General features: G+C 44.3%; 1 protein-coding gene across 1 annotated transcript in view; it reads left to right on the top strand.

Annotated features, from left to right (window-relative positions):
- LOC141085885 (heparan sulfate 2-O-sulfotransferase 1-like) overlaps window positions 1–26,340 on the top strand; it is a 52,366-nt gene extending 26,026 nt beyond the window's left edge. Inside the window, exons 2-6 of the mRNA XM_073571499.1 lie at window positions 1,653–1,738; window positions 2,170–2,308; window positions 4,928–5,025; window positions 22,885–23,042; window positions 25,433–26,340. Coding sequence (XP_073427600.1) covers window positions 1,653–1,738; window positions 2,170–2,308; window positions 4,928–5,025; window positions 22,885–23,042; window positions 25,433–25,659 — 708 coding nt within the window. The 3' untranslated portion in view covers window positions 25,660–26,340. The remainder of the gene's footprint in view (window positions 1–1,652; window positions 1,739–2,169; window positions 2,309–4,927; window positions 5,026–22,884; window positions 23,043–25,432) is intronic.
- The last annotated feature ends 356 nt before the right edge of the window (window positions 26,341–26,696 follow it).

Here is a 26,696-nt window from a genome sequence, read left to right as displayed (position 1 = left end):
TCCGTCAGACTGTCAAAATGAGCTCGCTGACTGTTTCTCTGTTAACTCATTCTGCAGCCAGCAAGAGACAGTTCTACAGCATAGGCTATGGAAGACAAAAGGTGCAGGTTCATTTTAAATAAAACCATTGTATTTTTAACCAAAAAAAAAATAAATGCATTTAAGAAAAAAATAAAAATTCTTCCCAAAGCTGGACAACATTAAATTATTTAAAGTTGTGTTCTCACCCATTTAACAATAACGAATGTAAAAATTACCTGCACAACTCTATAATCCAAGTTATTCACACAGTCCGGAGAGTAAATTCCTACAGCAAATATTGGAAGTTTGCCTGACCATTGTGCATTGTTTAAATCCAGAATTAATTAAAAATCAAAAACCTTTTATAAACGCCATGTTGATATAGCTTCTTTACTCCATTTCTATCCCGGGCATGCAGAGATACCTTTGAGGAAGGTCTACATGGAGCGAAACTTGATGTACCAGTCTTTGCACATAGCGGAATATATCCTTTTTATTTTTAGCATCCCTCATCTTAATTATTTTCACAAATTACATTTTCTGTTTACAAAATGAATTCTTGCTGTTGGTGCAGACATACCATTGGTGCAATCTGTGCAGCTGCACATAAGCACAAGAGGTACCGTAATGGGGGCCGCACCATCTCCAGAGCAGGTGGAATTGTGACCAGTCCCTGTTCCTGGAGAGTGATGTGTCTTGTCATATGCCAGCTTCAGCCAATTCATGGCCGCTAATCAGCAGCAGCCCTTACTGTTGTCAGAACGGGTGTTCACCCTGATGGAGCATTGATTTGCTGCTGACAAAGAGCCGCGCTTGTCCTCAATCCACGATCAGCAGGGCCAGCGTCACTTGGACAGCGGCTGCAGGAAGGAGAGGTTGTTAGTTTTCATACTTTAATTAGGATCCCATATTGATTTAACTGAGGTTATTTAGTACTGGACAACCCCTTCAAATATGTGTTTCGGATTAAAAATAATTAAATAATTTTTGCTATTTTGAAGTCATTTAAAAAAAAAATGCATTTTTTTAGCAGCTTTGTTGGTTTCCCTGCATATTTAACTTTGTGTGATCATAAATCTCCCCTTGGATCCCCCCAGCGTGATCTCGCTGAAACATTCTCAGTTAACTCATTCTGCAGCCAGCAATAGACAGTACAACACACAGGCTGTGGGAAACCAACGGTGCAAAATTATCAATGAATCCCAGTTACAAAAGTGATTGCATTTAAGTAAGAAAACAAAATGCCTCCGACGTTGGACAAGTCTATAGAGAAGTGATAAAATATATATATATTATTTTGGGTGTCTACGACTCTGCAAAATTTGTTTTGGTATTTTTGTTGTTTTTTTCCTTCTTTTAAGAAGCGATGCGACTTGTGTAATCATTTTTTTTGCCGGGTATATAAGTCACAGGCGACATCATTACTCCAATTTTTTTGTCTCCAGCTGAGTGCAGGGAATAAGCTTGATCCGCGTTATTTCAGAGTTTTTGGAAGGATAGCATTGCTGAAACTTATACCCGAGGCCTGCCCTTAAATAAAGGCTGCTATCCCACTAATGTAATGTGGGGCTGCTATGAGCTTTTATATCTGGAGTATAAATATTATTTCTAATATTTTGTTGTTTTTCCAGATGCGGTTTGTGAAGAATGTAAGTTTGTGGAGAGAAATGAAGCCCGGCTTCTACCATGGACATATCTCCTATCTGGACTTTGCAAAGTAGGTTTTTAATCGTTTTCCTTCCCTCCTTTTTTTTTTTTTTTTTCCTTCACTCTTCTCATCCCAGCACGGTAGATTTCTGCCACATCTGAGAACTACAATTGTGCGGTGGTAAGCTAATCTATTGTTACTTCATGGGGGCTGCAACGCATTGCAGAATAATTCAGGACGGCGGCTCATTGCCGTTATAGAGCAGCGCCCTCTAGTGAGCGCACGGCATAAGGACCTGTCCTGAACATTTTTTTTTTTTTTTCATCTCAGTTTTATTAACGCTAAGAAGGAACCTAATGCTGCAGCCTCTAAATCAGAGTTTTTATTTGTATACTTCCACACATCCAAGAACTACGGCCCATCGTTGTCCCGGAAACGAGCCTGATGCTGGCGGCCATCATCTCTCATTGCCTGTTTTTCACATTTGTGTTATGTTTCAGGTTTGGAGTCAAGAAGAAGCCCATTTATATCAACGTGATCAGGGATCCCATCGAGAGGCTCGTATCCTACTATTACTTCCTTCGATTTGGTGATGACTACAGACCAGGCCTGCGCCGGAGGAAGCAAGGAGATAAAAAGGTACAGACTTCACATGTAGTCAGATATGGAAGTTGGGATTTAAAGAGAATCTGGTGCCAGGTTTTTGTCACCTAATCTGAGAGCTGCATCATGTAGAGACATAGACCCTGATTCCAGTAATGTGTCACTTACTGGGCTGCTTCATGTAGTTTTGATAAAATCTGTTTCATCACCAGGTTATCAGTAGAGGACTAGTAAACCTGCTGCCATGAGAGAGATGATAGGAGTAGTAATCGGATTTCTCAGGGCGCCACGCTTCGATACAGGAGACCAGCCGGGTCAAGAACCATGAAGATTTATTAGCATAATGCGTTTCTGGGACGATCCGTCCCCTTCTTCAGGGGCTATGGAATAATCACTTCTCTCCGTGCTTTAAAACAGCACTGATGTGATTGATCAACCAATCAAATACGTAAAATGGTTAAAGCATGCATAAAGTGACAGATACAGATCCATTAAAAGAGATCAATTAATAGAAAAAATACAAACAAATCCCCGATGTCATCACATCCTGCTGAGGTCCCCATTGGCCTGAACATAAAATATAGTATTTGTTTCTAATGCATTATTGGACACCACCAGGTGCATCATTATTAACGGAAAAGTACGAGAAGTCAGCTCACCACTTTTAGTCCATCTAGATGTCCAGCTTGCTTCATAGTGCTCCGCACGGACAAGGGTGAAGCAACCACGGCAGGATCCAGTAATGAAGAGTAACGTCCAGCAAATGATCAAAAGATAAAATTTAACTTTTAATGCAAACAATGGTTAAAATTCCATTTAGATAATGTCCAGCACAATACACACACTGGCTCAATGCCGCTAATGATCAACGCGTTTCGACCTGTGGGTCTTAATTAGTATTATAGTCTAATTACTACATCTTGTGTTCCGGCTGAAGGGTCCCCAGGGGGATGTGATTACATCGGGGATTTGTTTGTGCCTTTTCTTTTAATTGATCTCTTTTAATGGATTTGTATCTGTTATTTTATGCATGCTTTAACCATTTTACATAGGTGGTTGGTCAATCACATCAGTGCTGGTTTATTTAAAGCACGGAGAGAAGTGATTATTCCATTCCTACCTGATGAAGGGGACGAATTTCCCCAGAAACGCATTGTGCCCAATAAATCTTCATGTTTACTGACCCCGGCTAGTCTCCTATACCTGAACATGGCGCCCCCCCCCCCCCCTGAGAAATCTGATTACTACTCCCATCATCTATCCTCTTAGACGGTTTCTGCATTATACACTGGGGTGGGCCGAAGGTCCTGCAGCGCTCCCTGACTCCTGGCTTCTAATGTCTGTTCACATTGTTGTCCCTGGTCTGCACAACCATTGGAGGCGAGTTTATTACCTCCCCCTCCTCTCCCCACTGATCTGGGGTGTCCTTTCAGATGGAGCACTCCCCCTGTCCTTTGTTGCCATTTAGTCCTCCATATTTAGGAGCTCTGTATAACCCTGCCGCCACCACTGAATGTGCATAGGCAGAAAGCTGCCAATTGGTGGTGTGGGCGGGGTTATACAGAGCTCGGCATTCAGAGAACTGCTAGACCTGCAGCAGAGAAAACTGCAGAAAGCAGTGCAGTACGTCACTGACTCATCACTGGAATCGGGGTCTCTGCCCCTACATTAAGCTGCTCTGAAATGGGGTAGAAAAAAACTTGGTGACTGATTCCCTGTTTTATCTCCTGTATATGTATATAATGGCATACCTCACCCATAGAATTCTTTTTTTCTTTTTTCTTTTTTACGGGATGCCTCTTTATTGATTAGCAATTACACAGTTAAAAAAAAAAAAAAAAATATGCAACCAGTCATACATTTTGGTAAAATGTCGGGTGCGGAAGCAATATTTAAAGGGTTTTTCCGGGTATTAAGGTACTTTTCTGTCCCCAATCAGCTTACACAATACAATTATGAACTCGGATATTCTTTCCTTCCCCAAGTTCAGCTGTCCATATCCGCCACTGCTTTCTGCTTTTTTTGATAGGCTGCAGCGGTGATGTCCAGATGGCAGCACGCGACTGCTGCAGCCAATCACCGGGTTCATTGGGCTCTGCCAGTGTAACTGGCTCATGCTGCTGAGTCCAGTGATGTCACTGCTGCAGCTTGTCAACAAAGACTGGCAGCAGCGGCAGAGAAGCAGCACTGGACCACTGGAGGAAAACGTTTTTTTTATGGGAATCCATTTAATGTTTCCCGTTTCAACCATTAAAAAAAAAAAGATGCTTTTCAAAGCACTGACAGAATCTGCCCCGAATTTAATGGCAGGACTTTGTCATGAGCGTTGACTGAGGGACAGGCGCTGACTATGTATAGGGCATCACTGATTGGAGGAGAACCGGTTTTGTATGCAAGGCTTGAGGATAGGCGCACAGCCCCCTTTAATTCCATAGTCCCCCTTATACTATATACACATACATATGCTGTAGAGTTATAATTTAGTTTGTTAAATGGCGTCCGTCTAGAGTAATGAGTGATATGCCAGGCTGTAATCCTTTTGGCCCTAGAGAATTTGATATACTCTAGGAAGACATCTTGTAGTTTATGGATAATACGTGTGTAATACATTTGGCCGGAATTTCCATTTCACATTACACCTTTCTTTATCTCCAGACCTTTGATGAATGTGTAGCAGCTGGAGGATCTGACTGTGCTCCAGAAAAACTTTGGCTTCAGATCCCGTTCTTCTGCGGCCACAGCTCTGAATGCTGGTAAGGACGGTACAGAACTCGCCGTCTTCACAAAGAATCTTCTCTGGTCCGGCATCTTGATGGGAAAAGGAAGCCGCTCACATCTGCATTGCATTTTGATTATTTTTTTTTTATTTTTTATTTTATATTTTTATTTTATTTTTTTTTAAATGAGGTTAAATTTGACTTGTACTGTATATACTCGTGTATAAGACGAGATTTTCAGCCCATTTTTTTGGGTTGAAAGTCCCTCTCATCTTATACACGAATTATATACCTGGGGGTCGGCGGGGGTGGGGGAGCGGGGGTGTCAGAGATCATACTGACCCCCCGGCGCGTTCTCTGTAGCCCCCCGCTTCTCCAGGTCTCCCTTCCTGCCTTCAGCGGTCACGTGGTACCGCTCGTTAAACTTATGAATATGCACATATTCATGAGTGTAATGAGCGGTATCACGTGACTGCCGAAGGCAGGAAGCAATACCGTGGAGAAGCCGGGCTGCAGAGACCGCGCCAGGAGGGGTAAGTAGGGCGATATTCACCTGTCCCCGTTCCCACTCTGCTGCGTCATGTGTCAGTGACGTTGAGCCAGCAGGGGGCGCGGTGACGTTGTTAGTGCGCGCCCTCTGCTGGCTGAACAGTCACTGACAGATGACGTGGCAGACAGCGGTGAGCAGAGATGGAGCCCGGACAGGTGAATATCTCAGGTGCCGGGTCCTCAGCAGGAGAGGCGAGTATGGCATTTTTTTTTGCAGCAGCAGCAGTGTATGGGGGCATAATATATGGAGCATCTTATGGAGGCAGGATATGGGGCATATTCTATGGGGCAGCATATGGGGGCATATTCTATGGGGCAGCATATGGGGCATATTCTGTGGGGCAGCATATGGGGGCATATTCTGTGGGGCAGCATATGGGGGCATATTCTGTGGGGCAGCATATGGGGGCATATTCTGTGGGGCAGCATATGGGGGCATATTCTGTGGGGCAGCATATGGGGGACATATTCTGTGGGGCAGCATATGGGGGGCATATTCTGTGGGGCAGCATATGGGGGGCATATTCTGTGGGGCAGCATATGGGGGGCATATTCTGTGGGGCAGCATATGGGGGGCATATTCTGTGGGGCAGCATATGGGGGGCATATTCTGTGGGGCAGCATATGGGGGGCATATTCTGTGGGGCAGCATATGGGGGGCATATTCTGTGGGGCAGCATATGGGGGGCATATTCTGTGGAGCAGCATATGGGGGGCATATGGGGGCATATTTTGTGGGGCAGCATATGGGGGCATAATCTATGAAGCATCTTATGGGGGCATATTATTCTATGGAGCATCTTATGGGGGCATTATTAACCTTTGTGCAGCATTATATGGGGCGTATTTTGTATGGAGCATCTTATGGGGCCATCATGAACTGTATGGAACATTATTTGGGGCTCCTGATTCAATATGGATATTCAAAAACAATTAACCTACTAATGTCTCAATTAATTTTACTTTCATTTTTATTTTTGAAATTTACCAGTAGCTGCTGCATTTTCCACCCTAGGCCTTATACGCGAGTCAATAAGTTTTCCCAGTTTTTTGTGGCAAAATTAGGGGGGTCGGCTTAGGCTACTTTCACACTTGCGTTTTTTTTGCTGCGCGTTTTTTGCGCACACAAATGCATGAAAAAAACGCATCATGCGTTTGTGAGTTTTTTGCGGGTTTTGGTGCATTTTTTAAAAAACCCGCATGCGTTTTTTTGCGCATACGTGTGCATTACAATGCGCACGTATGCGCACCCATAGACTTTAATGGGTGTTTTGCTGTAAAAACCCGCATTGCGTGCGCATGCGTTTTTTGGGGGCAAGTCGGACGCACAAAAAATGCAGCATGATGCATTTTGTGCGCCCGAGCGCACACTGCAAAAAAAAAAAGGCATGCGCATACAAACGCGTACGTGCGCTTATGTATGCGCACCCATGTTAAAGTATAGGGGAAAAAACGCAAGTGTGAAACCAGCCTCATACACAAGTATATACGGTAACTTTATTTTTCACATTTAACGATTACGCTATTTTCAGGCCTTAAAGGGGATAATCTGTTTCTAATCACTTCCACATCCAGAGGTGAGCAGGGCTGGTGACGTCACATCAGCGAATTTCTGCTGGCCTTTGTGTCTGGGAGCCGGAGATATCACGCACATGTCCCGTCCTAGTGAATGGGATATGTTTGCGTTACGTGACGCTTCTGCATGTCAGTAGGCTGATATCCAGGGAGGTGAAGTCGCCGGCTCGCTCACCTGATGCGGAAGTGTGTAGAGCTGGATCACACTACGAGGGATTTTCCAGTGTCGCGTCCACTGCTGCTGCTCTCTGCAGCTCAGTCCTGATCAAGTGAATGGAAATCCGCTGCGATATTGTTAGTTTATTTTATATTCTGTAGAATCCCTTTAAATCCATTTACTGCCAGAGGAGTCCGAATGCTTCTTTCTCCGATGAACATGCATTTTCATATCCATCACATGATGCAGGTTCATGGGGGAGTTGGGAAAGGTAACTTGGTCACATAGGTGACTGTTAAGCTCCAGGAACAACAAGAAAACAGAACTGTGGACATTTATCAATTACAGATTCTCTGCCAAACACTGGGGTTCCACACATTTTCCGGCAGAGGAAGAAAGAAAAAAAAAAAAAGCCTTTTTTTTCATAGCATTTTTACCAGTATTTCCCTAAACTTTTTTGCTATTTACCGTATTTATTTTTTTAACATTCCCTTACATTACATAGAATTTTCACATTTGGGGCCACCAAAATGAAGGGTGCTCACCTGTAACGTTGACGTAATGTTAACTGTGGTGTAACCAATGGCTATGAAATCCAATGATAAATCCTGTCTGAAGCATCTCCCAATGCCTCTAGGAGTGCAGTTCCTTCACTCTAGTATAAGACGTACTATTACATTCTACATCGTACAATATATATACAGTCATGGCCAAAAGTTTAGAGAATGACACAAATATTAATTTTTACAAAGTCTACTGCTTCATTTTTTCTAATGGCAATTTGCATATACTCCAGAATGTTATAAAGTGTGATCAGCTTAACAGCAATTACTTGCAAAGTCAATATTTGCCTAGAAAATTAACTTTATCCCCCAAAACACATTTCAACATCATTGCAGCCCTGCCTTAAAAGGACCAGCTAACATCGTTTCAGTGATTGCTCTATTAACACAGGTGTGGGTGTTGATGAGGACAGGGCTGGAGATCAATCTGTCATGATTAAGTAAGAATGACACCACTGGACACTTTAAAAGGAGGCTGGTGCTTGGCATCATTGTTTTTCTTCTGTTAACCATGGTTATCTCTAAAGAAACACGTGCAGTCATCATTGCACTGCACAAAAATGGCCTAACAGGGAAGAGTATCGCAGCTAGAAAGATTGCACCTCAGTCAACAATCTATCGCATCATCAAGAACTTCAAGGAGAGAGGTTCCCTTGTTGCCAAAAAGGCTCCAGGGCGCCCAAGAAAGACCAGCAAGCGCCAGGACCGTCTCTTAAAAGTGCTTCAGCTGCAGGTTCAGGCTACCAGCAGTGCAGAGCTTGCTCAGGAATGGCAGCAGGCAGGTGTGAGTGCATCTGCACGCACTGTGAGGCGGAGACTCTTGGAGCAAGGCCTGGTCTCAAGGAGGGCAGCAAAGAAGCCACTTCTCTCCAGGAAAAACATCATGGACAGACTGTTATTCTGCAAGAGGTACAGGGAGTGGACTGCTGAGGACTGGGGTAAAGTCATTTTCTCTGAAGAATCCCCTTTTCGATTGTTTGGGATATCTGGAAAACGGCTTATTTGGAGAAGACCAGGTGAGCGCTACCACCACTCTTGTCTCATGCCAACTGTCAAGCATCCTGAAACCATTCATGTGTGGGGTGGCTTCTCAGCCAAGGGAATGGGCTCTCTCTCAGTCTTGCCTAAAAACACAGCCATGAATAAAGAATGGTACCAGAATGTCCTCCAAGAGCAACTTCTCCCAACCGTCCAAGAGCAGTTTGGCGATCAACAATGCCTTTTTCAACATGATGGAGCGCCTTGCCATAAAGCAAAGGTGATAACTAAATGGCTCAGGGAACAAAACATAGAGATTTTGGGACCATGGCCTGGAAACTCCCCAGATCTTAATCCCATTGAGAACTTGTGGTCAATCATCAAGAGACGGGTGGACAAACAAAAACCTTCAAATTCAGACAAAATAAAAGCATTGATTTTGCAAGAATGGACTGCTATCAGTCAGGATTTGATCCAGACGTTGACTGAGAGCATGCCAGGGAGAATTGCTGAGGTCCTGAAGAAGAAGGGTCAACACTGCAAATATTGACTTGCTGCATTAACTCATTCTAACTGTCAATATAACCTTTTGTTACTCATAATATGTTTGCAATTATATTTCTGTATGTGATAAAAACATCTGACAAACACACATAAAAACCAGAGGGCAGCAGATCATGTGAAAATATAATATTTGTGTCATTCTCAAAACTTTTGGCCATGACTGCATGTGTATATATATATATATATATATATATATATATATAATATATATATATATATATATATAATATATTAGTGATCGTAGTTCTCAAATATTAACCATATGTGATTTTAGTATTTTCACCATGTTTGCATCAGAAATTGTTCTGTCGCTAAGCAACCACAAAGACTATTGGAATATTGAAACATTGTTTCAAGGAAAAATTACAACAAAACACACAGGCATTTTCAGCTTTTTTTCTTTTTTGCTAATATGCTAGAAACTAGTTGTGGGAAATAAGGCAGATAATCTAGACCTATTATCCGGGTAATTGACGCTCCACGGTATGTGGTGGGCACACACAGCTGTGCTGGTTATTGATTGGCTTGTATGAGCTAAAAGGAAAGAGAATATTTTGCCACCCAATAACAAAAGGTTCACACCATGAACGAAGATGTGGCTTTTCTATACAAGCTTTGGGGAGCTGATTTTTAGATTCTTCATATATTTTATCTCGTGATCACTTTTTTTTTTTTAAACGAATTTCCTTCTTACAGTCCAAAACGTGGTGACTATATATATATATATATATATATATATATATATATATATATATATATATTAGCTGAAGAGCCCGGCGCTGCCCGGGCATAGTGACTAAGTGTGGTTAGTTATAGCAAATTATAATTATCCACCATCCCATAGTCGAGTGCCCATATACCCATCATACATATTCTTCATCCCATAGTCCCGTGCCCATATACCCATCATACATATCCTCCATCCCATAGTCTCATGCTCATATACCCATCACACATCCTCCATCCCATATTCCCGTGCCCATATACCCGTCATACATATCCTCTATCCCATAGTCCAGTGCCCATATACCCATCACACATCCTCCATCCCATAGTCCCGTGCCCATATACCCATCATACATATCCTCCATCCCATAGTCCAGTGCCCATATACCCATCACACATCCTCCATCCCATAGTCGACCATTATGACATCATAATGAGTGGCGGGGCTTGCAACCTATGATGACATCAGCGTCGCCATGGCAACCATTGTGACATCATAATGAGGGGCGGGGCTTGATACACACACTGCTTCCCCATTATGTAGATAGGGGCAAAATTGTTTGGTGAATTGGAAAACGCGGGGTTAAAATTTTGCCTCACAACATAGCCTAGGACGCTCTCGGGGTTCAGACGTGTGACTGTGCCAAATTTTGTGGCTGTAGCTGCGACGGTGCGGATGCCAATCCCGGACATATACATACATACATACACACATACATACATACATACACACATACATACATACATACATACATACAATACACACTTGAGCTTTATATATTAGATATATGTGTGTGTGTGTAATATATATATCCACCTCCAAGATCAAAGGTCGAGCTGCTTCTATTCTAAAAGAGAATATACTACAATCCATCTTGCAAAAACAATATGGGGGACAAAAACGAGGAGTTAAAGGGGCGTAAAGAGGCAGATGGACAAAATCACTGCTTAGCCAATCACCAGATAGGGTGTGTCACTGCTGGGTGTGATTGGCTGAGCGGGCATTTCCAGTAAGCTGATAGGGAGAGACCAGTGGGTACTGGATAAGTGCCAGAAGAGGACCTGCAGGGAATAAAGGCCCTCCCTGATTCCCCGCAGGTCCTCTTCTGGCACTAATCTGGTACCCACTGGTCTTCCAGTATGATTTATTTTATTATTTTAAGGTAGCCTAAGCAATTTAAAAAATAAATGCTATTAACCATTTATTTTTTTCCATTTTTTTTTTTACTTTTGGTGTCCTTTTAAAAATATGCAAATGAGCGTGAATTCTGTTGAAACCCTTAATTCCACACAGATCGATGGATCATTACATCACGAGCTGAATGTAACACTTCAAGTAATCAACATGAAGCGGTGTAAAATCAAGTCCTATCTTTTCCAGGCTGGGAATTCACTAATTAGCTGAAACTCGCTGTAAACAGACAGCAGGATATTGAGTAAAAGTGTTAAAATGTCATCAAATATTTATGAGACGATCAAGGTCTCATTAGACTTTCAGCAAATACGTGGCCCGCAGCCTGCCATGAATCCAGCAGCCTGCCTGCTCCCTCTAATCACAGGTGTCATTGATGGACCGTTATCTAGTATGATGGTGTATATTGGCAGAGCAGATATCTCCACGATTATCCTGCTCCCACCTATTAACTGCAACGTAAAAATATTTGTGTATGTTCCGTAGGGGTCAGTGATCCCTATTCTGTTTTAATACCTATCCAGTACCTTACATCAAAAAGAATCTGACACCAGGTTTGTGCCTAATCTGAGAGAAGCATGATGTAGGGACAGAGACCCTGATTCCAGTGATGTGTCACTTACTGGGCTTCTTCATAAATCACTGGTTTATTAGCAGGAAACTATGCCTAGAGAACTAGTAAACCTGCTGCCGTTTATTAATCCATATTCATAAGCTCTGTATAACCCCGCCCCCACCACTGATTGGCAAATTTTGGTGTACACTTTGCAAAGGCAGAAAGCTGCCAATCAGTGGTATGGGTGGGGTTATGCAGAACTCAACATTCAGAGAACTTGTAGATCTATACCATTGGAATACAGGAATTTTGTCAAAACTGCAGCAAGCAGCCTAGTAAGTGATTGCTGGAATCAGGGTCTCTGCCAATGCGTCATGCTGCTCTCAAATTAGGTAGTTAAAACCTGGTGACAGATTTCTTATAACTACCATTCGTTGCAGCCATCATACAGTATTTGGTTTTTGAACACTGACAGTTGTTCGGAAAGTAATATATGGTAAGTAATGTCTCACCATTTACTCTCCATAGATTACTGAAAATTGAGATTTTATGGCTCCATAGCTGCTGCTTTATTACTTGGGCTTCCCAAATAATTTGTTGAAGAAAAAGCTATATAACCGTGGTCCTGGGTGTCACTAAAAATGTTATTATAATGTAGATAGTAGATTTTGGGAATATATTAATTGCTCCCGCTGAGACTAAACTTTTTCTTCATAAGATGTATAAAGTTATTTTTATCGGTCGTCCATGACAGCACCACCTGAGAGAGGGGATCCGCCCTTCAGGAACAGGAAACCTACAGATACAAAAGGGCGGCACCTCTCCCACGCATCAGTTGGTTTCCTGTTCCTAGAGGACGGGACTTCCTTCAGATCGTCCATCATGGAGTCGTCGAGGGATTCCCAGGCCGGCTGACCGACTCAGGTAGCGGGGGGATCTCCTACCTCGGTCAAGCTCGGGGTACCTGGAAGCGCCACGGTGGGGCCGGGTAGGTCGCCACGGCAGTGGTTAGAGCAGGCGGAGCAAAGGGTCCGGTGGACAGCCGTCTCCAGAATGCGGGCACCAGGTATGTATGCAGGCCCCTCCTGATGCATTTTCCCCCGGGGTCCGGTCTCAAACCCCCTCCGGCCAGGTCGGCGGTTGCGTCCGGTCGCCAAGTGCAGGCTGGCGCGCATGGGGGCGGCGGGCATACCGGAGCCGGGGGCGCCGTGCCGGCTCCTTTCCGCGCGCTCCCGCGGCCTCTGACGCGCGGCGGAGGTGACGCGGTGGAAGGGGCGGGGGCGCCAAAACCGGAAGTCGGGTGCCGGCCGCCTTCCTAGTGTGCGCCGCGTGCGCGCGGTACCCGAGGCGGTGGGGGGGGACGGTTCATGCGGGGGAAGGTCGCGGGAGGGTTCCTGAGGGAGGTGCCGCGCCAGTGCCCTGCTGACCGGATACTGGGAGGCCTTAAAGGGCAGGAGGTGATGCTGCCGGGGTGCTTCTGAAGGCCCAGCGATGGTTGACAGAACCCCCATAGAGCAGCAGGACGTGCAGGAGCACCCACAGAAGGAGGCCTCGGTGAAGCCTCATACGAGTGGAAGCGGACGAGTGAGCAGAGCCGCAGAAGTTCCTCCAGTCTAAAGGATTCCCCCTGCCTCCCTCCGTGATCCGGTACCTGCCTCATCTGCATGGGTAAGAGATCTCCGTGAATGTACCCTGATGCAGTGTTCCCTTATGCTGGTTTCGCAGGGGAGGAAAGCTACAGTAAAACAGAAGCACAGGGAATGTGCGCTCTGTAGTTGCCCCTTACCAGACGGCCACCCCAAAAGACTATGTCAGCCATGTGTGCGACAGACGGTAGGGGTTGGAAAGGGACGGGGGCCCAGGCATAGACTGACAGGCCTTGCACTCTCCCCCATCCTTACAGGGACAGAGATGAAAGCCCTATCTAAAAGGGACTCTTCTAGGGGGAGAGAATTTAGTTTCTCAGGGTCGGAGTCCTCAGCTGCCCCTAGGAACAATTACTCCTCGGATTCCCCGGCCTCCACTTCATCCTCTTCGGATGAAGACTCAAGCCGATTCTGCTTCCCATTAGACCAGATGGACAAGCTAGTTAAAGCAATAAGGTCCACCATGGCGGTAGCAGACTCAAAGCCAGAACTTTCGGCACAGGTAATGTTCGGAGCTCTAGATCCCAGGAAACACAAAGCTTTTTCCATTAAATGATAAGGTCCAGAGCCTGATAGAAAGGGAATGGAAGAGACCCGAAAAAAGGGGCTCCTTACCACCTGCCTTCAAACGGAGGTACCCATTTGATGACCCAGTGGTAAACAGATGGGATAAGGCCCCTAAGCTGGACGCGGCAGTAGCCAAAGCCTCCAAAAAGTCCTCCATACCGTTCGATGATATGGCCTCCTTAAAAGACCCGCTGGATAAAAAAGCGGATTCCTTTCTAAAGGGAACATGGGAGATGTCAGCAGGCACCCTAAGACCAGCGATAGCTGCCACTTGTATAGCCAGATCCGTGATGGTCTGGCTAGATCAACTAGATTCCCATCTGAAGGACGGAGCCCCAAGAGCATCCAGTCGGAAAACTCTACCGATCATCCAGAGTGCTGCGGCTTTCTTGGCTGATGCCTCAGCAGACTCGGCAAGGATGGCGGCTAGATCAGCTGGGTTATCAAACGCAGCTCGAAGGGCCCTCTGGTTAAAATGCTGGCCAGTAGATATCCAGGCCAGGTCACGACTCTGCTCCATTCCATATGAGGGGAATATCTGTTTGGCCCCGTCCTGGACGAACTTTTAGAGAAAGCCGGGAACGATAAAAAGAAGTTCCCCAGCCTCCCGAATCCTTCTTATAGACGCCCCTTCACCAGGAAAGGATATTTCCATAGAAGGCCGTCCAGAGATCAGGGCAGATGGGACGACAAAAGGAGAGGTACAGGTTTTATGTTCGGAGGAGGGGGGCGCCAGGAATGTCCATCACGTGACACTAAAAAACCGCCCCAATGACTAGATGCTGTGGGGGGAGACTAGCTGCCTTCTACCCAGCCTGGTCGCTGATCTCTAGCAGCAACTGGATACTGGGGGTGATAGCTGCGGGTTTACGACTAGAGTTCACCCGTGTTCCCCTAGATCGATTTAAGGTCACCCCTCTCAGGTCTTCCACATCAGAACAAGCTGCCCTGGAGGCCGAGGTTCATGAGCTTTGCCACAAGAAAGTCCTGACTATGGTTCCAGAGGGAGAAAGGGGGAAAGGTTTCTACTCCCCTCTGTTCCTGGTCCGCAAGCCAGACGGCTCCTTTAGGACTATAATTAATCTCAAGTCCCTCAAACGATTTCTTGGTTATACGGCCGTTCAAAATGGAAACAATCAATTCAACAATAAAGTTGTTGTTTCAAAACTGCTTTATGGTGGTGTTAGATTTAAAAGATGCATACTACCATATACCCATTCATACAGCCCATCAGCGCTTCCTCAGAGTAGCGGTTCAGTTAAATGGGTCAGTTGAACATTTCCAATATGCTGCCCTCCCCTTTGGGGTGGCAGTCGCTCCCCGGGTGTTTACTAAAGTAGTGGAAGGAAGTTATGGCCCATCTACGTGAATCTAACATTCTAGTAGTCCCCTACTTAGATGACTTCCTGATTATAGGGAAAACTGCAAAACATTGTAAGGAACAGCTACAGAGGGCAATGTCGGCCCTAGAGCGGTTAGGTTGGCTGCTTAATATCAAAAAATCTCGGTTACAGCCGATGAGAATTCAGCAATTTTTAGGCCTGATTCTAGATTGAGAAACAGGCTGCCTCCGGAGAAGCTTGTTCGCCTACACTATCAGATCCTAAACGCTGCCAATAACCCCACCATGTCCCTCAGGAAAGCCATGTCCCTTCTGGGTTCCCTTTCCTCCTGTATCCAGTGGTCCAGTGGGCCCAGTTTCATTTAAGAACACTACAGTGGAGGTCTTACTGCATCAAAAAATCCTTGGAGGTTACTTGGAGGGCCAGCTAACCTTGTCCCGAAGCACAAGGGAGTCCCTAGAGTGGTGGCTAGAAAAGGATAATTTGTCCAGAGGGGTTCCCTGGGAGTGTGACATATCCCCCATAGTCACTACGGATGCTAGCCCTTCCGGTTGGGGGGCTCATATGGGTGAAGTCCTAGTCCAGGGCCTATGGGACCATCACCAGATAAAAATGTCATCTAATTTGAAAAGAACTGACAGCAGTAGAGCAGGCAGCTAAGAAGTTACTTATGTATCTGCAGGGCCATCATGTGCGAGTGTTCTCCGACAATCAGGTCACAGTGGCTTATGTCAACCACCAAGGTGGGACTCGTTCCAAACCCCTGAGGAATGTGGCAGAACGGTTGTTCCAACTAGCAGAACAGCCATTCTAAGCTGAATGTGCATGCCCTCGTCAGAGCGCAGCCGTTAAGCAGCTTGAGGCCGGGCCAGTACTGGCATGGGAGACTGGCTGGGAATCCCTTGTCCTGTTGACATAAATGCCGCAACCTACTAAAACAAGGAGAATGGTCCCTAAACAATTCAATCTTCGACCTGATTATACAAAAATGGAGACAGTCAGAGGTAAATCTCTTCGCCACCAAGGAAATTAAGACTATTCTGCTCCCAAAATCCCAGAGAGAACCCCCTGGCGGTAGATGCCTTTCTGATAAAGCGGGACTTCAGGCTAGCATACGCCTTCCCTCCCCTATCGCTACTACCCTTGGTGTTGAGAAAAATCAAGAGAGACAGAGCAAGGGTCATAGTCATTGCTCCATTTTTGCCCAGGAGGGCATGGTTCTCATGCCTCAGGACCATGTCGGTGTCCGATCCTTGGGTTCTTCCGGACATCCCGGATCTCCTATCCCACGGCCCAGTCTTCCACCCTCAGGTGGCTGGCCTACATCTGACGGCGTGGAGTTTGAGCGGGCACTCTTAAAAGAAAAAGACTTCTCCCCAGACTTGATTAACACCCTACTTAAGAATAGGAAGGCCATTACTACCAAGATCTATGCTAGAATTTTGGAAGAAGTTCCTGCAGCGCTCTGAAATAGTTGCTGGGGGTTCAACTCCAATAAATCAGATCTTAGAGTTTCTTCAGAAAGGTCTGGATATGGGACTTTCCACTAGTACTCTTAAAGTACAAGTATCAGCTTTGGGGGCTCTCTTTAGCTGCAACATCGCAGGTAATTACTGGATCCGTAGGTTCATTAAGGCAGCAGGTAGGTCCAGGCCAGTAGTGAAGGATAGATTCATGCCATGGGACTTGAATCTAGTCCTTACGGCCATGACGGAAGCTCCATTCGAACCTATTTCATCAGCTTCCATTAAAAATCTGTCCCTCAAAGTAGCCTTCCTGGTAGCTCTAACCTCAGCTCGCAGAGTAAGCGACATCCAGGCATTATTTAGGCGTCCTCCTTATATACAGGTTAGGACGGGTAATACTCAGACCTGATCCGGCGTACTTACCTAAAGTGGTTTCTAACTTTCATAGGACTCAGGAAATAGTCCTTCCATCCTTCCTCCCTAATCCAGCTAATGAGAAGGAAGAAAAACTACATACCCTGGATGTTAGGAATTGCCTCATAGAATATCTGGCAGCTACCGATCCTTGGAAGAAAGATAATGCCCTATTTATTTCCCACCAAGGCCCTAGGAAAGGTTGTAGAGTGTCAAAAAATACACTAGCCAGGTGGATTAGAGAAGCAATTTCTGTAGCATACACTTCAAAAGGCAGGTCTCCACCTGGGAAGCTGAGGTCGCATTCCACCAGAGCCATGGCGACCTCGTGAGCCGAGAGATCAGAAGTCTCCATCGACCAGATATGTAAGGCGGCTACTTGGTCCTCTCCGAGCACCTTTTATAGTCATTATAGGCTAGACCTGGGTGCTTCCACAGACCTCTCTTTTGGTATAAGGGTGCTGCAGGCTGTAGTCCCTCCCTAAAATAGTTATTACTCTCTGTAAATCTCTCAGGTGGTGCTGTCATGGACGACCGATAAAGTCTTAGTTACTCACCGGTTAACGGTATTTTTCGGAGTCCATGACAGCACCCGTATATTCCCTCCCTTTTAGTCTATTTTGGGTGTGCACTCCTTCCTCTTATACGTACACGGGTAATTTAAATAGTCGTGTATAGTATTGTATATAAGTTATGCTATTAACCATTGTGGTCCTCTGTGCTCTGTAATCCAACTGATGCGTGGGAGAGGTGCCGCCCTTTTGTATCTGTAGGTTTCCTGTTCCTGAAGGGCGGATCCCCTCTCTCAGGTGGTGCTGTCATGGACTCCGAAAAATACCGTTAACCGGTGAGTAACTAAGACTTTTCTATTTCTCGCTGTCCTGCTATTTCCTAAGCTATGTGAGATAAACACTCAGCAGATAAAAGGTAAATGATAAAATTGGAGGATTTTATAAAGTGGCACAGAGAATCATAGACCCCAGTCTGGAAAATCTTAGACAGCCTGCCCTAGAGTGTACAGGCAGAATGCTGACACCTCGGACCAATGCTCATTGAAGTGATGACGTAAAAAGCCTTTCTGTTGCAAGTTCATTTGATTAGTTATATACAGTGGGTGCCGAAAGTATTCAGACCCCTTTAAATTATTCACTCTTTGTTTCATTGCAGCCATTTGGTAAATTCAAAAAAGTCCTTTTTTTTCTCATTAATGTACTCTACTACACCCCATCTTGACTGAAAAAAAAAAAAACAGAAATGTAGAAATTTTTGCAAATTTATTAAAGAAAAATCGAAATATCACATGGTCGCAGTATTCAGACCCTTTGCTCAGTATTGAGTAGAAGCACCTTTTGCGCTAGTACAGCCATGGGTCTTCTTGGGAATGACGCAACAAGTTTTTAATACCTGGGTTTGGGGCTCCTCTGCCATTCTTCCTTGCAGATCCTCTCCAGTTCCGTCAGGGTGGATGGTGAACGTTGGTGGACAGACATTTTCAGGTCTCTCCAGAGATGCTCAATTGGGTTTAGGTCAGGGCTCTGGCTGAGCTAGTCAAGAATGGTCACAGAGTTATTTTGAAACCCCTCCTTTGTTATTTTAGATGTGCCCTTAGGGTCATTGTCTTGTTGGAAGGTGATCCTTCGGCCAGGTCAGGTCCAGAGCACTCTGGAAGAGGTTTTCATCCAGGATATCTCTGTACTTGGCCGCATTCATATTTCCTTCAATTGCAACCAGTCGTCCTGTCCTTGCAGCTGAAAAACTCCCCATAGCATGATGCTGCCACCACCATGTTTCACTGTTGGGATTGTATTGGGCAGGTGATGAGTAGTGCCTGGTTTTCTCCAAACATACCACTTAGAATTATCACCTAAAGGGCCTATCATCATCTCATCTGACGAGAGAATCTTATTTCTCGTAGTCTGGGAGTCCTTCATGTGTTTTTTTAGCAAACTCTATGCGGGCTTTCATATGTCTTGCACTGAGGAGAGACATCCATCTGGCCACTCTGCCATAAAGGCCCGACTGGTGGAGGGCTGCAGTGATAGTTGACTGTGTGAAACTTTCTCCCATCTCCCTACTGCATCTGTGGAGTTCAGCCACAGTGATCTTGGGATTCTTCTTTACCTCTCTCACCAAGGCTCTTCTCTCACGATTGCTCAGTTTGGCTGGATATCCAGGTCTAGGAAGACTTCTGGTGGTCCCAAACTTCTTCCACTTTAGGATTATGGAGGCCACTGTGCTCTTAGGAACCTTGAGTACTGCAGAAATTCTTTTGTAACCTTGGCCAGATGTGTGCCTTGCCGCAATTCTGTCTCTGAGCTCCTTGGCCTGTTCCTTTGATCTCATGATTCTCATTTGGTCTGACATGCACTGTGAGCTATGAGCACTTATATAGACAGGTGTGTGCCTTTACAAATCAAGTCCTATCAGTTTAATTAAACACAGCTGGACTCCAATGAAGGAGCAGAACCATCTCAAGGAGGATCACAAGGAAATGGAGAGCATGTGACTTAAATATGAGTGTCTGAGCAAAGGGTCTGAATACTTATGACCACGTGATATTTCAATATTTCTTTTTTAATAAATTTGCAAAAATGTCTACACTTCTGTTTTTTTCAGTCAAGATGGGGTGCAGAGTGTACATTAATGAGAAAAAAATGAACTTTTTGAATTTACCAAATGGCTGTAATGAAACAAAGTGTGAAAAATTTAAAGAGGTCTGAATACTTTCAGTACCCACTGTATGCACTGCAACTCCTCTGTACAAATGGCCAAGCTGCTGTCAGGCAAATCTGCATGTCCCGGTACTGGTGTTGTGCTATTGACATAAAACTTCCTGGTGGCTTATTAAGGGGAATCTTTCAGCAGGTTTTTGTTGTATAATCTGAGCACAGCTTAATGTAGGGGTTAAAACACTGAATTCAACAATGTATCACTTATAATGCTGTGTGCTGTTATTTACTTACAATGAAGGTTTTATCACTAGGACATTATCATTGCTGTGATTTGCTGGCGCGTGAGCAGTTATCAGACTCCGCCCCCTTCTGTGATGAGCAGCTCACTGTTTATGGATGATGTACACAGAGACTGTTGATTTTCAGCTTATGGTCGTTTCGTTCTCTGGGAGATGAGCTGCTGCCAGTGTAGTTCGGCATCATATTTTTCATAGAGAATGTTTGAGCAATCCTGTGTACAGGGGAAATTGCCTTTTTTCTAATCTTTATGTGGGTCCTATTTGTTCTTGGCCACCAAAAAGACTTCACCTTTTATTTCTAGATCTCAGTGGATGTATTAAATCTAGATTACTGGGGATTACCAGCAAGGTTATGATTACACAAAGGTGTATCCCATACATTATCGACTAGAAACTGTTGAACACTTTACTTTTGCCTTTTTGTTTATTTTAAGATGAAACATTTAAGTTAGTGTTTTATTAATTATAAATAAGGCATATTTATGTGATTAGTCATTTTAAAGAAAAAAATCCTGACTAGTTTATGACCACTACTAGTGCTATCTTTACTGCTGCCATCTTTACTCCTTGCAATACACTGATATTTCTGCTTTTTGCAGTTGACTTTCCAGCTTTGCTGTGTAGACTGGAGCAGATCTCCCCATCTTAAGAAGGCAGGAGAATCCGTGACTGCTGCACTGTAGTCTCTGAGGTCTTGATAAGGCTACATGGCAACTGTTTACTCACAAATAAGACAAATCTGTCACCAAGTGTTTTGCTACTTCATCGGAGAGCAGCATAATGCAGGGACAAAGACCATGATTCCAGCGATATAACACTTACTACTGCTGCACCCAGTAAACTGACACAATCAAGAGTTTTTAGATGTACAGAGCATAAAAACAAAAAAAATCTGCCCCCATCTACACCACAGCCCTCAATGTACATTGTAGATTGACAGTGAGCTGCTCTTCAGTGCTGGGGACAGAGTTGGACCAGGCCTCATGGGGCACCTAGTCCGGGGCAGTGATAATCTCCTGCTGATAAAACACTCATTGTAGGAAAACAGCTTAGTAAGTGACACATCACTGAAATCCGTGCCACTATCCCTACCTCATTCTGCCCTCAGATTACATAGGAAGAGCCTGCTGACATATTCCTTTAATAAGGAGGTCTTTTAAGATTCCCCGGTTTGTCCGCCATCTCCTTGTGGAGATTATCGGTCTGTTGGCACGTCTCTGTCCATTAGCTCCTATTTATTACTGCTATTGTGTTTCTGGACTAAGTAATTGTGCCTCCAAAGCTATGACTAATATCTCATCAGGTGCTTTCCATACATTAATGCCTGGCGCTGAGGATTGTGTAGGTTTTATGGCTCCGTAGCTGCTTCTTTACTACTGGCGCTTTTTGTTTGTTGAAGAAGAAGCTATAAAACCATTATGGTGGTGCGAGGTGCCTGTAAAAATGTTATTCTAATGGTAACGACTTGTAGATGGTGGGTAAGGGGAACACTTTAATCACTCCCTGAGACTAAACGTCCACATTTTGTGAAAATAGTTTTCTCTTTTATGGTAAAATATCTCTCAGCTAATGTTTATTAGGGAGGAAGGAGACAGTCAGCAGATAAGTCAATGGAGGATTTCATGTATTATACAGGGATGGAGAATATCTCCGCACTCGGCAGTCAATCCCGACGACAGATCAGCCGGTGTGTTATAGCCTGTGGTCTGGACTCTGTTACATGGCCCAGTCTTTTCTGAGACCGGTCTAATGTATGAGATGGGAACTAACCTTGCTGCAAATCGATTCACAGGTCCCGGCCCAGCAGCCTGGTCTGAAACCTTTTCCCCTGGACTGGAGACCTGAGAACTGCCGTCCAGCTCCTGGCATACGCGGCTCTTCTTCAGACTAACTGGCCTGGTATGACGTAATTCTTGCGGCACAACGTGCGGCACTCTGGAATGATGATATCACGTGAGGCCGGCTAATGGAAGCAAGAGCCGCAGATGCTGGGAGATAGGCGGTTTTAAGGGATCCAGTCCAGCGGCCAGAAATTACTGAACCTTTCGTTGGGTCCTACAAATCAACACCAACTCTAGTGTGAACCATATGGGAGTTTGGAATTTCTTCTGCACCACCATACTAGTGTCCTCATTGTTAATGTTCAACTTGAGATCAAATGGCCATCTTGGTCAACAGTAGATGCTTGTATGATATAGAGAAAGAAGAAGAAAAATCCCTGAAATGTTTATTCGTATGAGTATGAGAAGAATCTGCTGGACATACTGATGTGTTGGCAGGAAAAAAAAATCTTCATAATATGAGCTTTTATGATACTTTTTTTTTTAATTGTGTTTTTGGGAATTATTTCCAAATATGCCGCATGTCCATTCATGTTTTTGCAGCATTTTTCACATTTTTGGGGGGGGGGGGTGGAGGGAGTAACATGTGCATGAGATTTCAGGAATGTCCTTCACATTTCTGCTACTAGGAAATGCTTCAGTTTTTGTGACAAAACTGTTTAAAAGGAAAAAAAAAGCCCCTAATGTGTGCACATACCATATCTATTGCCATTTTTTTTTACTTGACCATCATGGTGTCCGCTCCCCTTCTGCAGAAAAGACGCCTATAACTGAGTTCTCATTTCAGGAATGTGGGGAGCAGATGGGCCCTGGACCAAGCCAAGTACAACCTAATTAATGAATACTTTCTGGTGGGAGTGACGGAGGAGCTGGAAGACTTTATCATGTTGCTGGAAGCTGCATTACCTCGTTTCTTCAGAGGTGCCACAGAGTTATACCGTTCAGGTACTGAGACGCCTTGTGATCAGTTGTCGCAGTAAGAGATAAATCCTGTGGACCGCCCAGAAGCAAAACACATCTGTTCCTTCAGAATTGCTGCACGTCCTGGTAGTGCTGTCTAAGGGAAGCTTCACCATTAAACACTTTCTGGGTGATGCCGAGAAATGTCATGACACCTTGAGACCACCAGGATCACAAAGTGTTTATTGGCGTGCCATGCCTTTTTATTGTATGACTTGAGATTCAAAGATCTTGAGACAGAAAATACAGGAGTACATCTTTGTCCTAGTGATTACCAACCAGCGACCAGTTCACAGTTCTCTCGGTGACATCAGAAGGTGTTTTGAATTTTTATTATTGAAAGATTCGTCTTTTAAAGTGCCCATAAATGTTTTATGCTTGGTCACTTTTTTTTTTTTTTCTTTCCCGTTTCTCCCCTTGATCTGAGTAGAGAGTGGCGCGTGTCCATTGATTGTTTATGCTTTATATGTCTTCAGTGGGTATAACAATGGAGAGTTCCAGACTGTAATAAAGGTACCATGGAGATAAGTTATGGCCCCAATTCAGGCCATAGACCCGTGGTCAGGCTAGGGCTTGCATCTGTAATGCAGGTGTACAAAGGCGCCTGTAATCGATTCACGTTCCAGACCACCCACAGGTCTAAGAACCTCACCTGAAGCTTCATGTGTAAAGCAATCGGGTCCTTGGACCTGCTGCACCCATAATACGATCATGTTCCGGCCTGACCACAGGTCTAAGAACCTCACCTGAAGATTCATGTGTCACTATAACGCGGTCAGGTTCTTAGACCTGCTGCACCCATAATACGATCATGTTCCGGCCTCACCACAGGTCTCAGGAACTCACCTGAAGATTCATGTGTCACTATAACGCGGTCAGGTTCTTAGACCTGCTGCACCCATAATACGATCATGTTCCGGCCTGACCACAGGTCTAAGAACCTCACCTGAAGATTCATGTGTCACTATAACGCGGTCAGGTTCTTAGACCTGCTGCACCCATAATATGATCATGTTCCGGCCTCACCACAGGTCTAAGAACCTCACCTGAAGATTCATGTGTCACTATAACGCGATCATGTTCCGGCCTGACCACAGGTCTCAGGAACTCACCTGAAGATTCATGTGTCACTATAACGTGGTCAGGTTCTTAGACCTGCTGCACCCATAATACGATCATGTTTCGGCCCGACCACAGATCTAAGAACCTGACCTTATGTCTTCTTAGATCCCTATGAAGATGTCATTTTGCAGATACATATCCCATACTAATGACATAACTAAGGACACAATGTGGAAGCACAGATACATCCATAATAATCTCAGCTTAAGAAAATTCATGATCGACCAAGCAATGCGTCTTTTTTATGGCGCTCCTGAGATTTCCTGGGTCCTGGCTATTAGAAAAGCCATTTAAAATGAACTTGTCCTCAAGTATTAAAAAAAAAAAAAAAAAAAAAAAAGTGTCAAGTTTTTGCCCTTATTTTATTCCTGCTGTTCCACTGAGAACTCAGCTTTTTTTTCTTTCTTAAAGGGAACCTGTCACCAAAAAAAGCTATTATCCTGCAGATATGGGTTTAATCTGCAGTTTAGTAGCATTATTAACCTGCTTTGCACCTGCACTTACCCACCCGACCGCTGCAGGGAGAAAATGACCTTTATTCCCCCAGCAGCGTTCCGTTTTCAGTCATAGAGGCGGCGTCTGTTAAGTGGATGTAACCCACCTCCCCCGGTCCTGACTGGCACTGGCTCTGCATTAGGACCGCCTGATCCGGCGCCGATAACATAACTGAAACGCTGCCGGGGGAATAAAGTTCATTTTCTCCCCGCAGCATTCAGCTATGTGCAGGCGCATAACGTTATTAACCTGCAAATTAACCCCATATCTGCAGGTTAATAGCATTTTTTTTTTCTGGTGACAGGTTCCCTTTAAAAAACACCATTCAGGCCTTACAAAGTGGATGTTGCTCACAGTGTAACACAGAGCAGACTGAAGTTTTATTTTCAGTTAGTGTTGGTCCTGTGGTGTCTATAGGGTGGTGTGGCCCGGAGCCATGGGGCCTGCGCTATGCAGAATGGGGTGCAGTAGGGCGTCGGGTTGCCTGCCCTGCTGGTGCACAATCACTGTGACTTTGGTTTGCACCTGTAAAATCAGGGACCCACTGAAAGATTTGCAATAGCCGTAATAGATCAATGAATGAGTTTTGAATGTAAGGGCCATGTGTTTTGTTTTTTTTATTACAGCAATGCACGATAAATAGATATAAAATATATATATATATATATAGATAGATAGATAGATAGATAAAGAAATAATTTTGTGCATTTTTTTTTTCATTTTCTAAATCATTTTTGTTTTGCTTTTTCATGCAAAAGGTAAAAAATCTCACCTAAGAAAAACAACCGAGAAAAAGGCACCTTCCAAGGAGACGACTGCAAAACTTCAGCAGTCAGACATCTGGAAAATGGAGAATGAATTTTACGAGTTCGCACTCGAGCAGTTCCAGTTTGTCAGGGCGCACGCAGTACGAGAAAAAGACGGAGAACTGTACATTCTGTCACAGAACTTTTTCTATGAAAAAATATACCCAAAGTCAAACTAAGGACACTGAGCGCTGTTAGTTTAATGGACGGCACCTTTTGTTCATAAGACTTTAATTTCTGGCGCCTACAGACTGACTGATACTCTCGAGACGGTTCACTGATGACTTCTTCGAAGGTTGTCCTCTGATGAGCCAGATCAAATGTTCACCACTAAGAAAACAAGACCGTGAGCTGATCACCAGCCTGTGTGACTCGATCGTACCGATGAATGCAGGACGCGAGCTCTTGGCTCTATCAATATGGACACTGGACAATCTGGAATAAACACTGTACAGGCAGAACTAAACTGTTACTTTGTTTTAATTCAAGTGTTAAAGACAATTTTATTTTTTTTTTTCCTTTTTACATTTTTTTCTTTTGTGTTTAGTCCAAACTTGCTATCGATTCTGTACTTTTCACCTGTGAATATTTCAACACATCAAAGAGCTGTATGTGACACGCTGCTGTGTAACTCGTCCATTCTTCCACTGGTGCTCAATTAGACTCGTGCCAGTTCACTGGCGATGGCTCAAAATGAAGGCAGTATTTTAGTAGTTTTTGATTTTTAATTTTTTGTTTCTTGCCCTTTCATCCACTTCCATGAAAGAATTAAAGAATGGTACATTTTTTATGAATATATGTATTGTATGGCTCTTGTTGAGTTAAGAAAAAAAATAAATAAAAATCTGTTAGATACTGTATTCAGAAAGTTTTATAACTGATGTGATCTGTAATCTTTAAATACGCAATATTTCTGGAAAATCTGAGAAACATATTTGTGGATGATTTACCAGCTACAATCCAAAAATTGTCCAACTCCGACATTAGTGTTTGAAAGGGTCGTCCATCCTTTGCCCACAAGTCTGCAGTTACTTTATGTGACTGCAGACTTGTGAATCCTCACATCACGCGCACACTGCACACCGTGAGGATTCTCCGGTGCAGGCACCAGGAGTGGGCAGTCATGTGACTGCAAGTATGTGATTTGTATACTCCAGCCACATTCTGACTAGACTTGTCCGGCCTCGCTCAGTACACTTGCATTCAGTGAGACTGC

The sequence above is a fragment of the Dendrobates tinctorius genome, unplaced genomic scaffold (genome assembly GCF_039654945.1).
Source record: "Dendrobates tinctorius isolate UK_male_01 unplaced genomic scaffold, ASM3965494v1 ptg000029l, whole genome shotgun sequence".
In the NCBI taxonomy this organism is placed as follows: Eukaryota; Metazoa; Chordata; class Amphibia; order Anura; family Dendrobatidae; genus Dendrobates; species Dendrobates tinctorius.
Note: the sequence above shows the minus strand (reverse complement) of the source record. Positions and strands in the feature narration are given on the sequence as shown.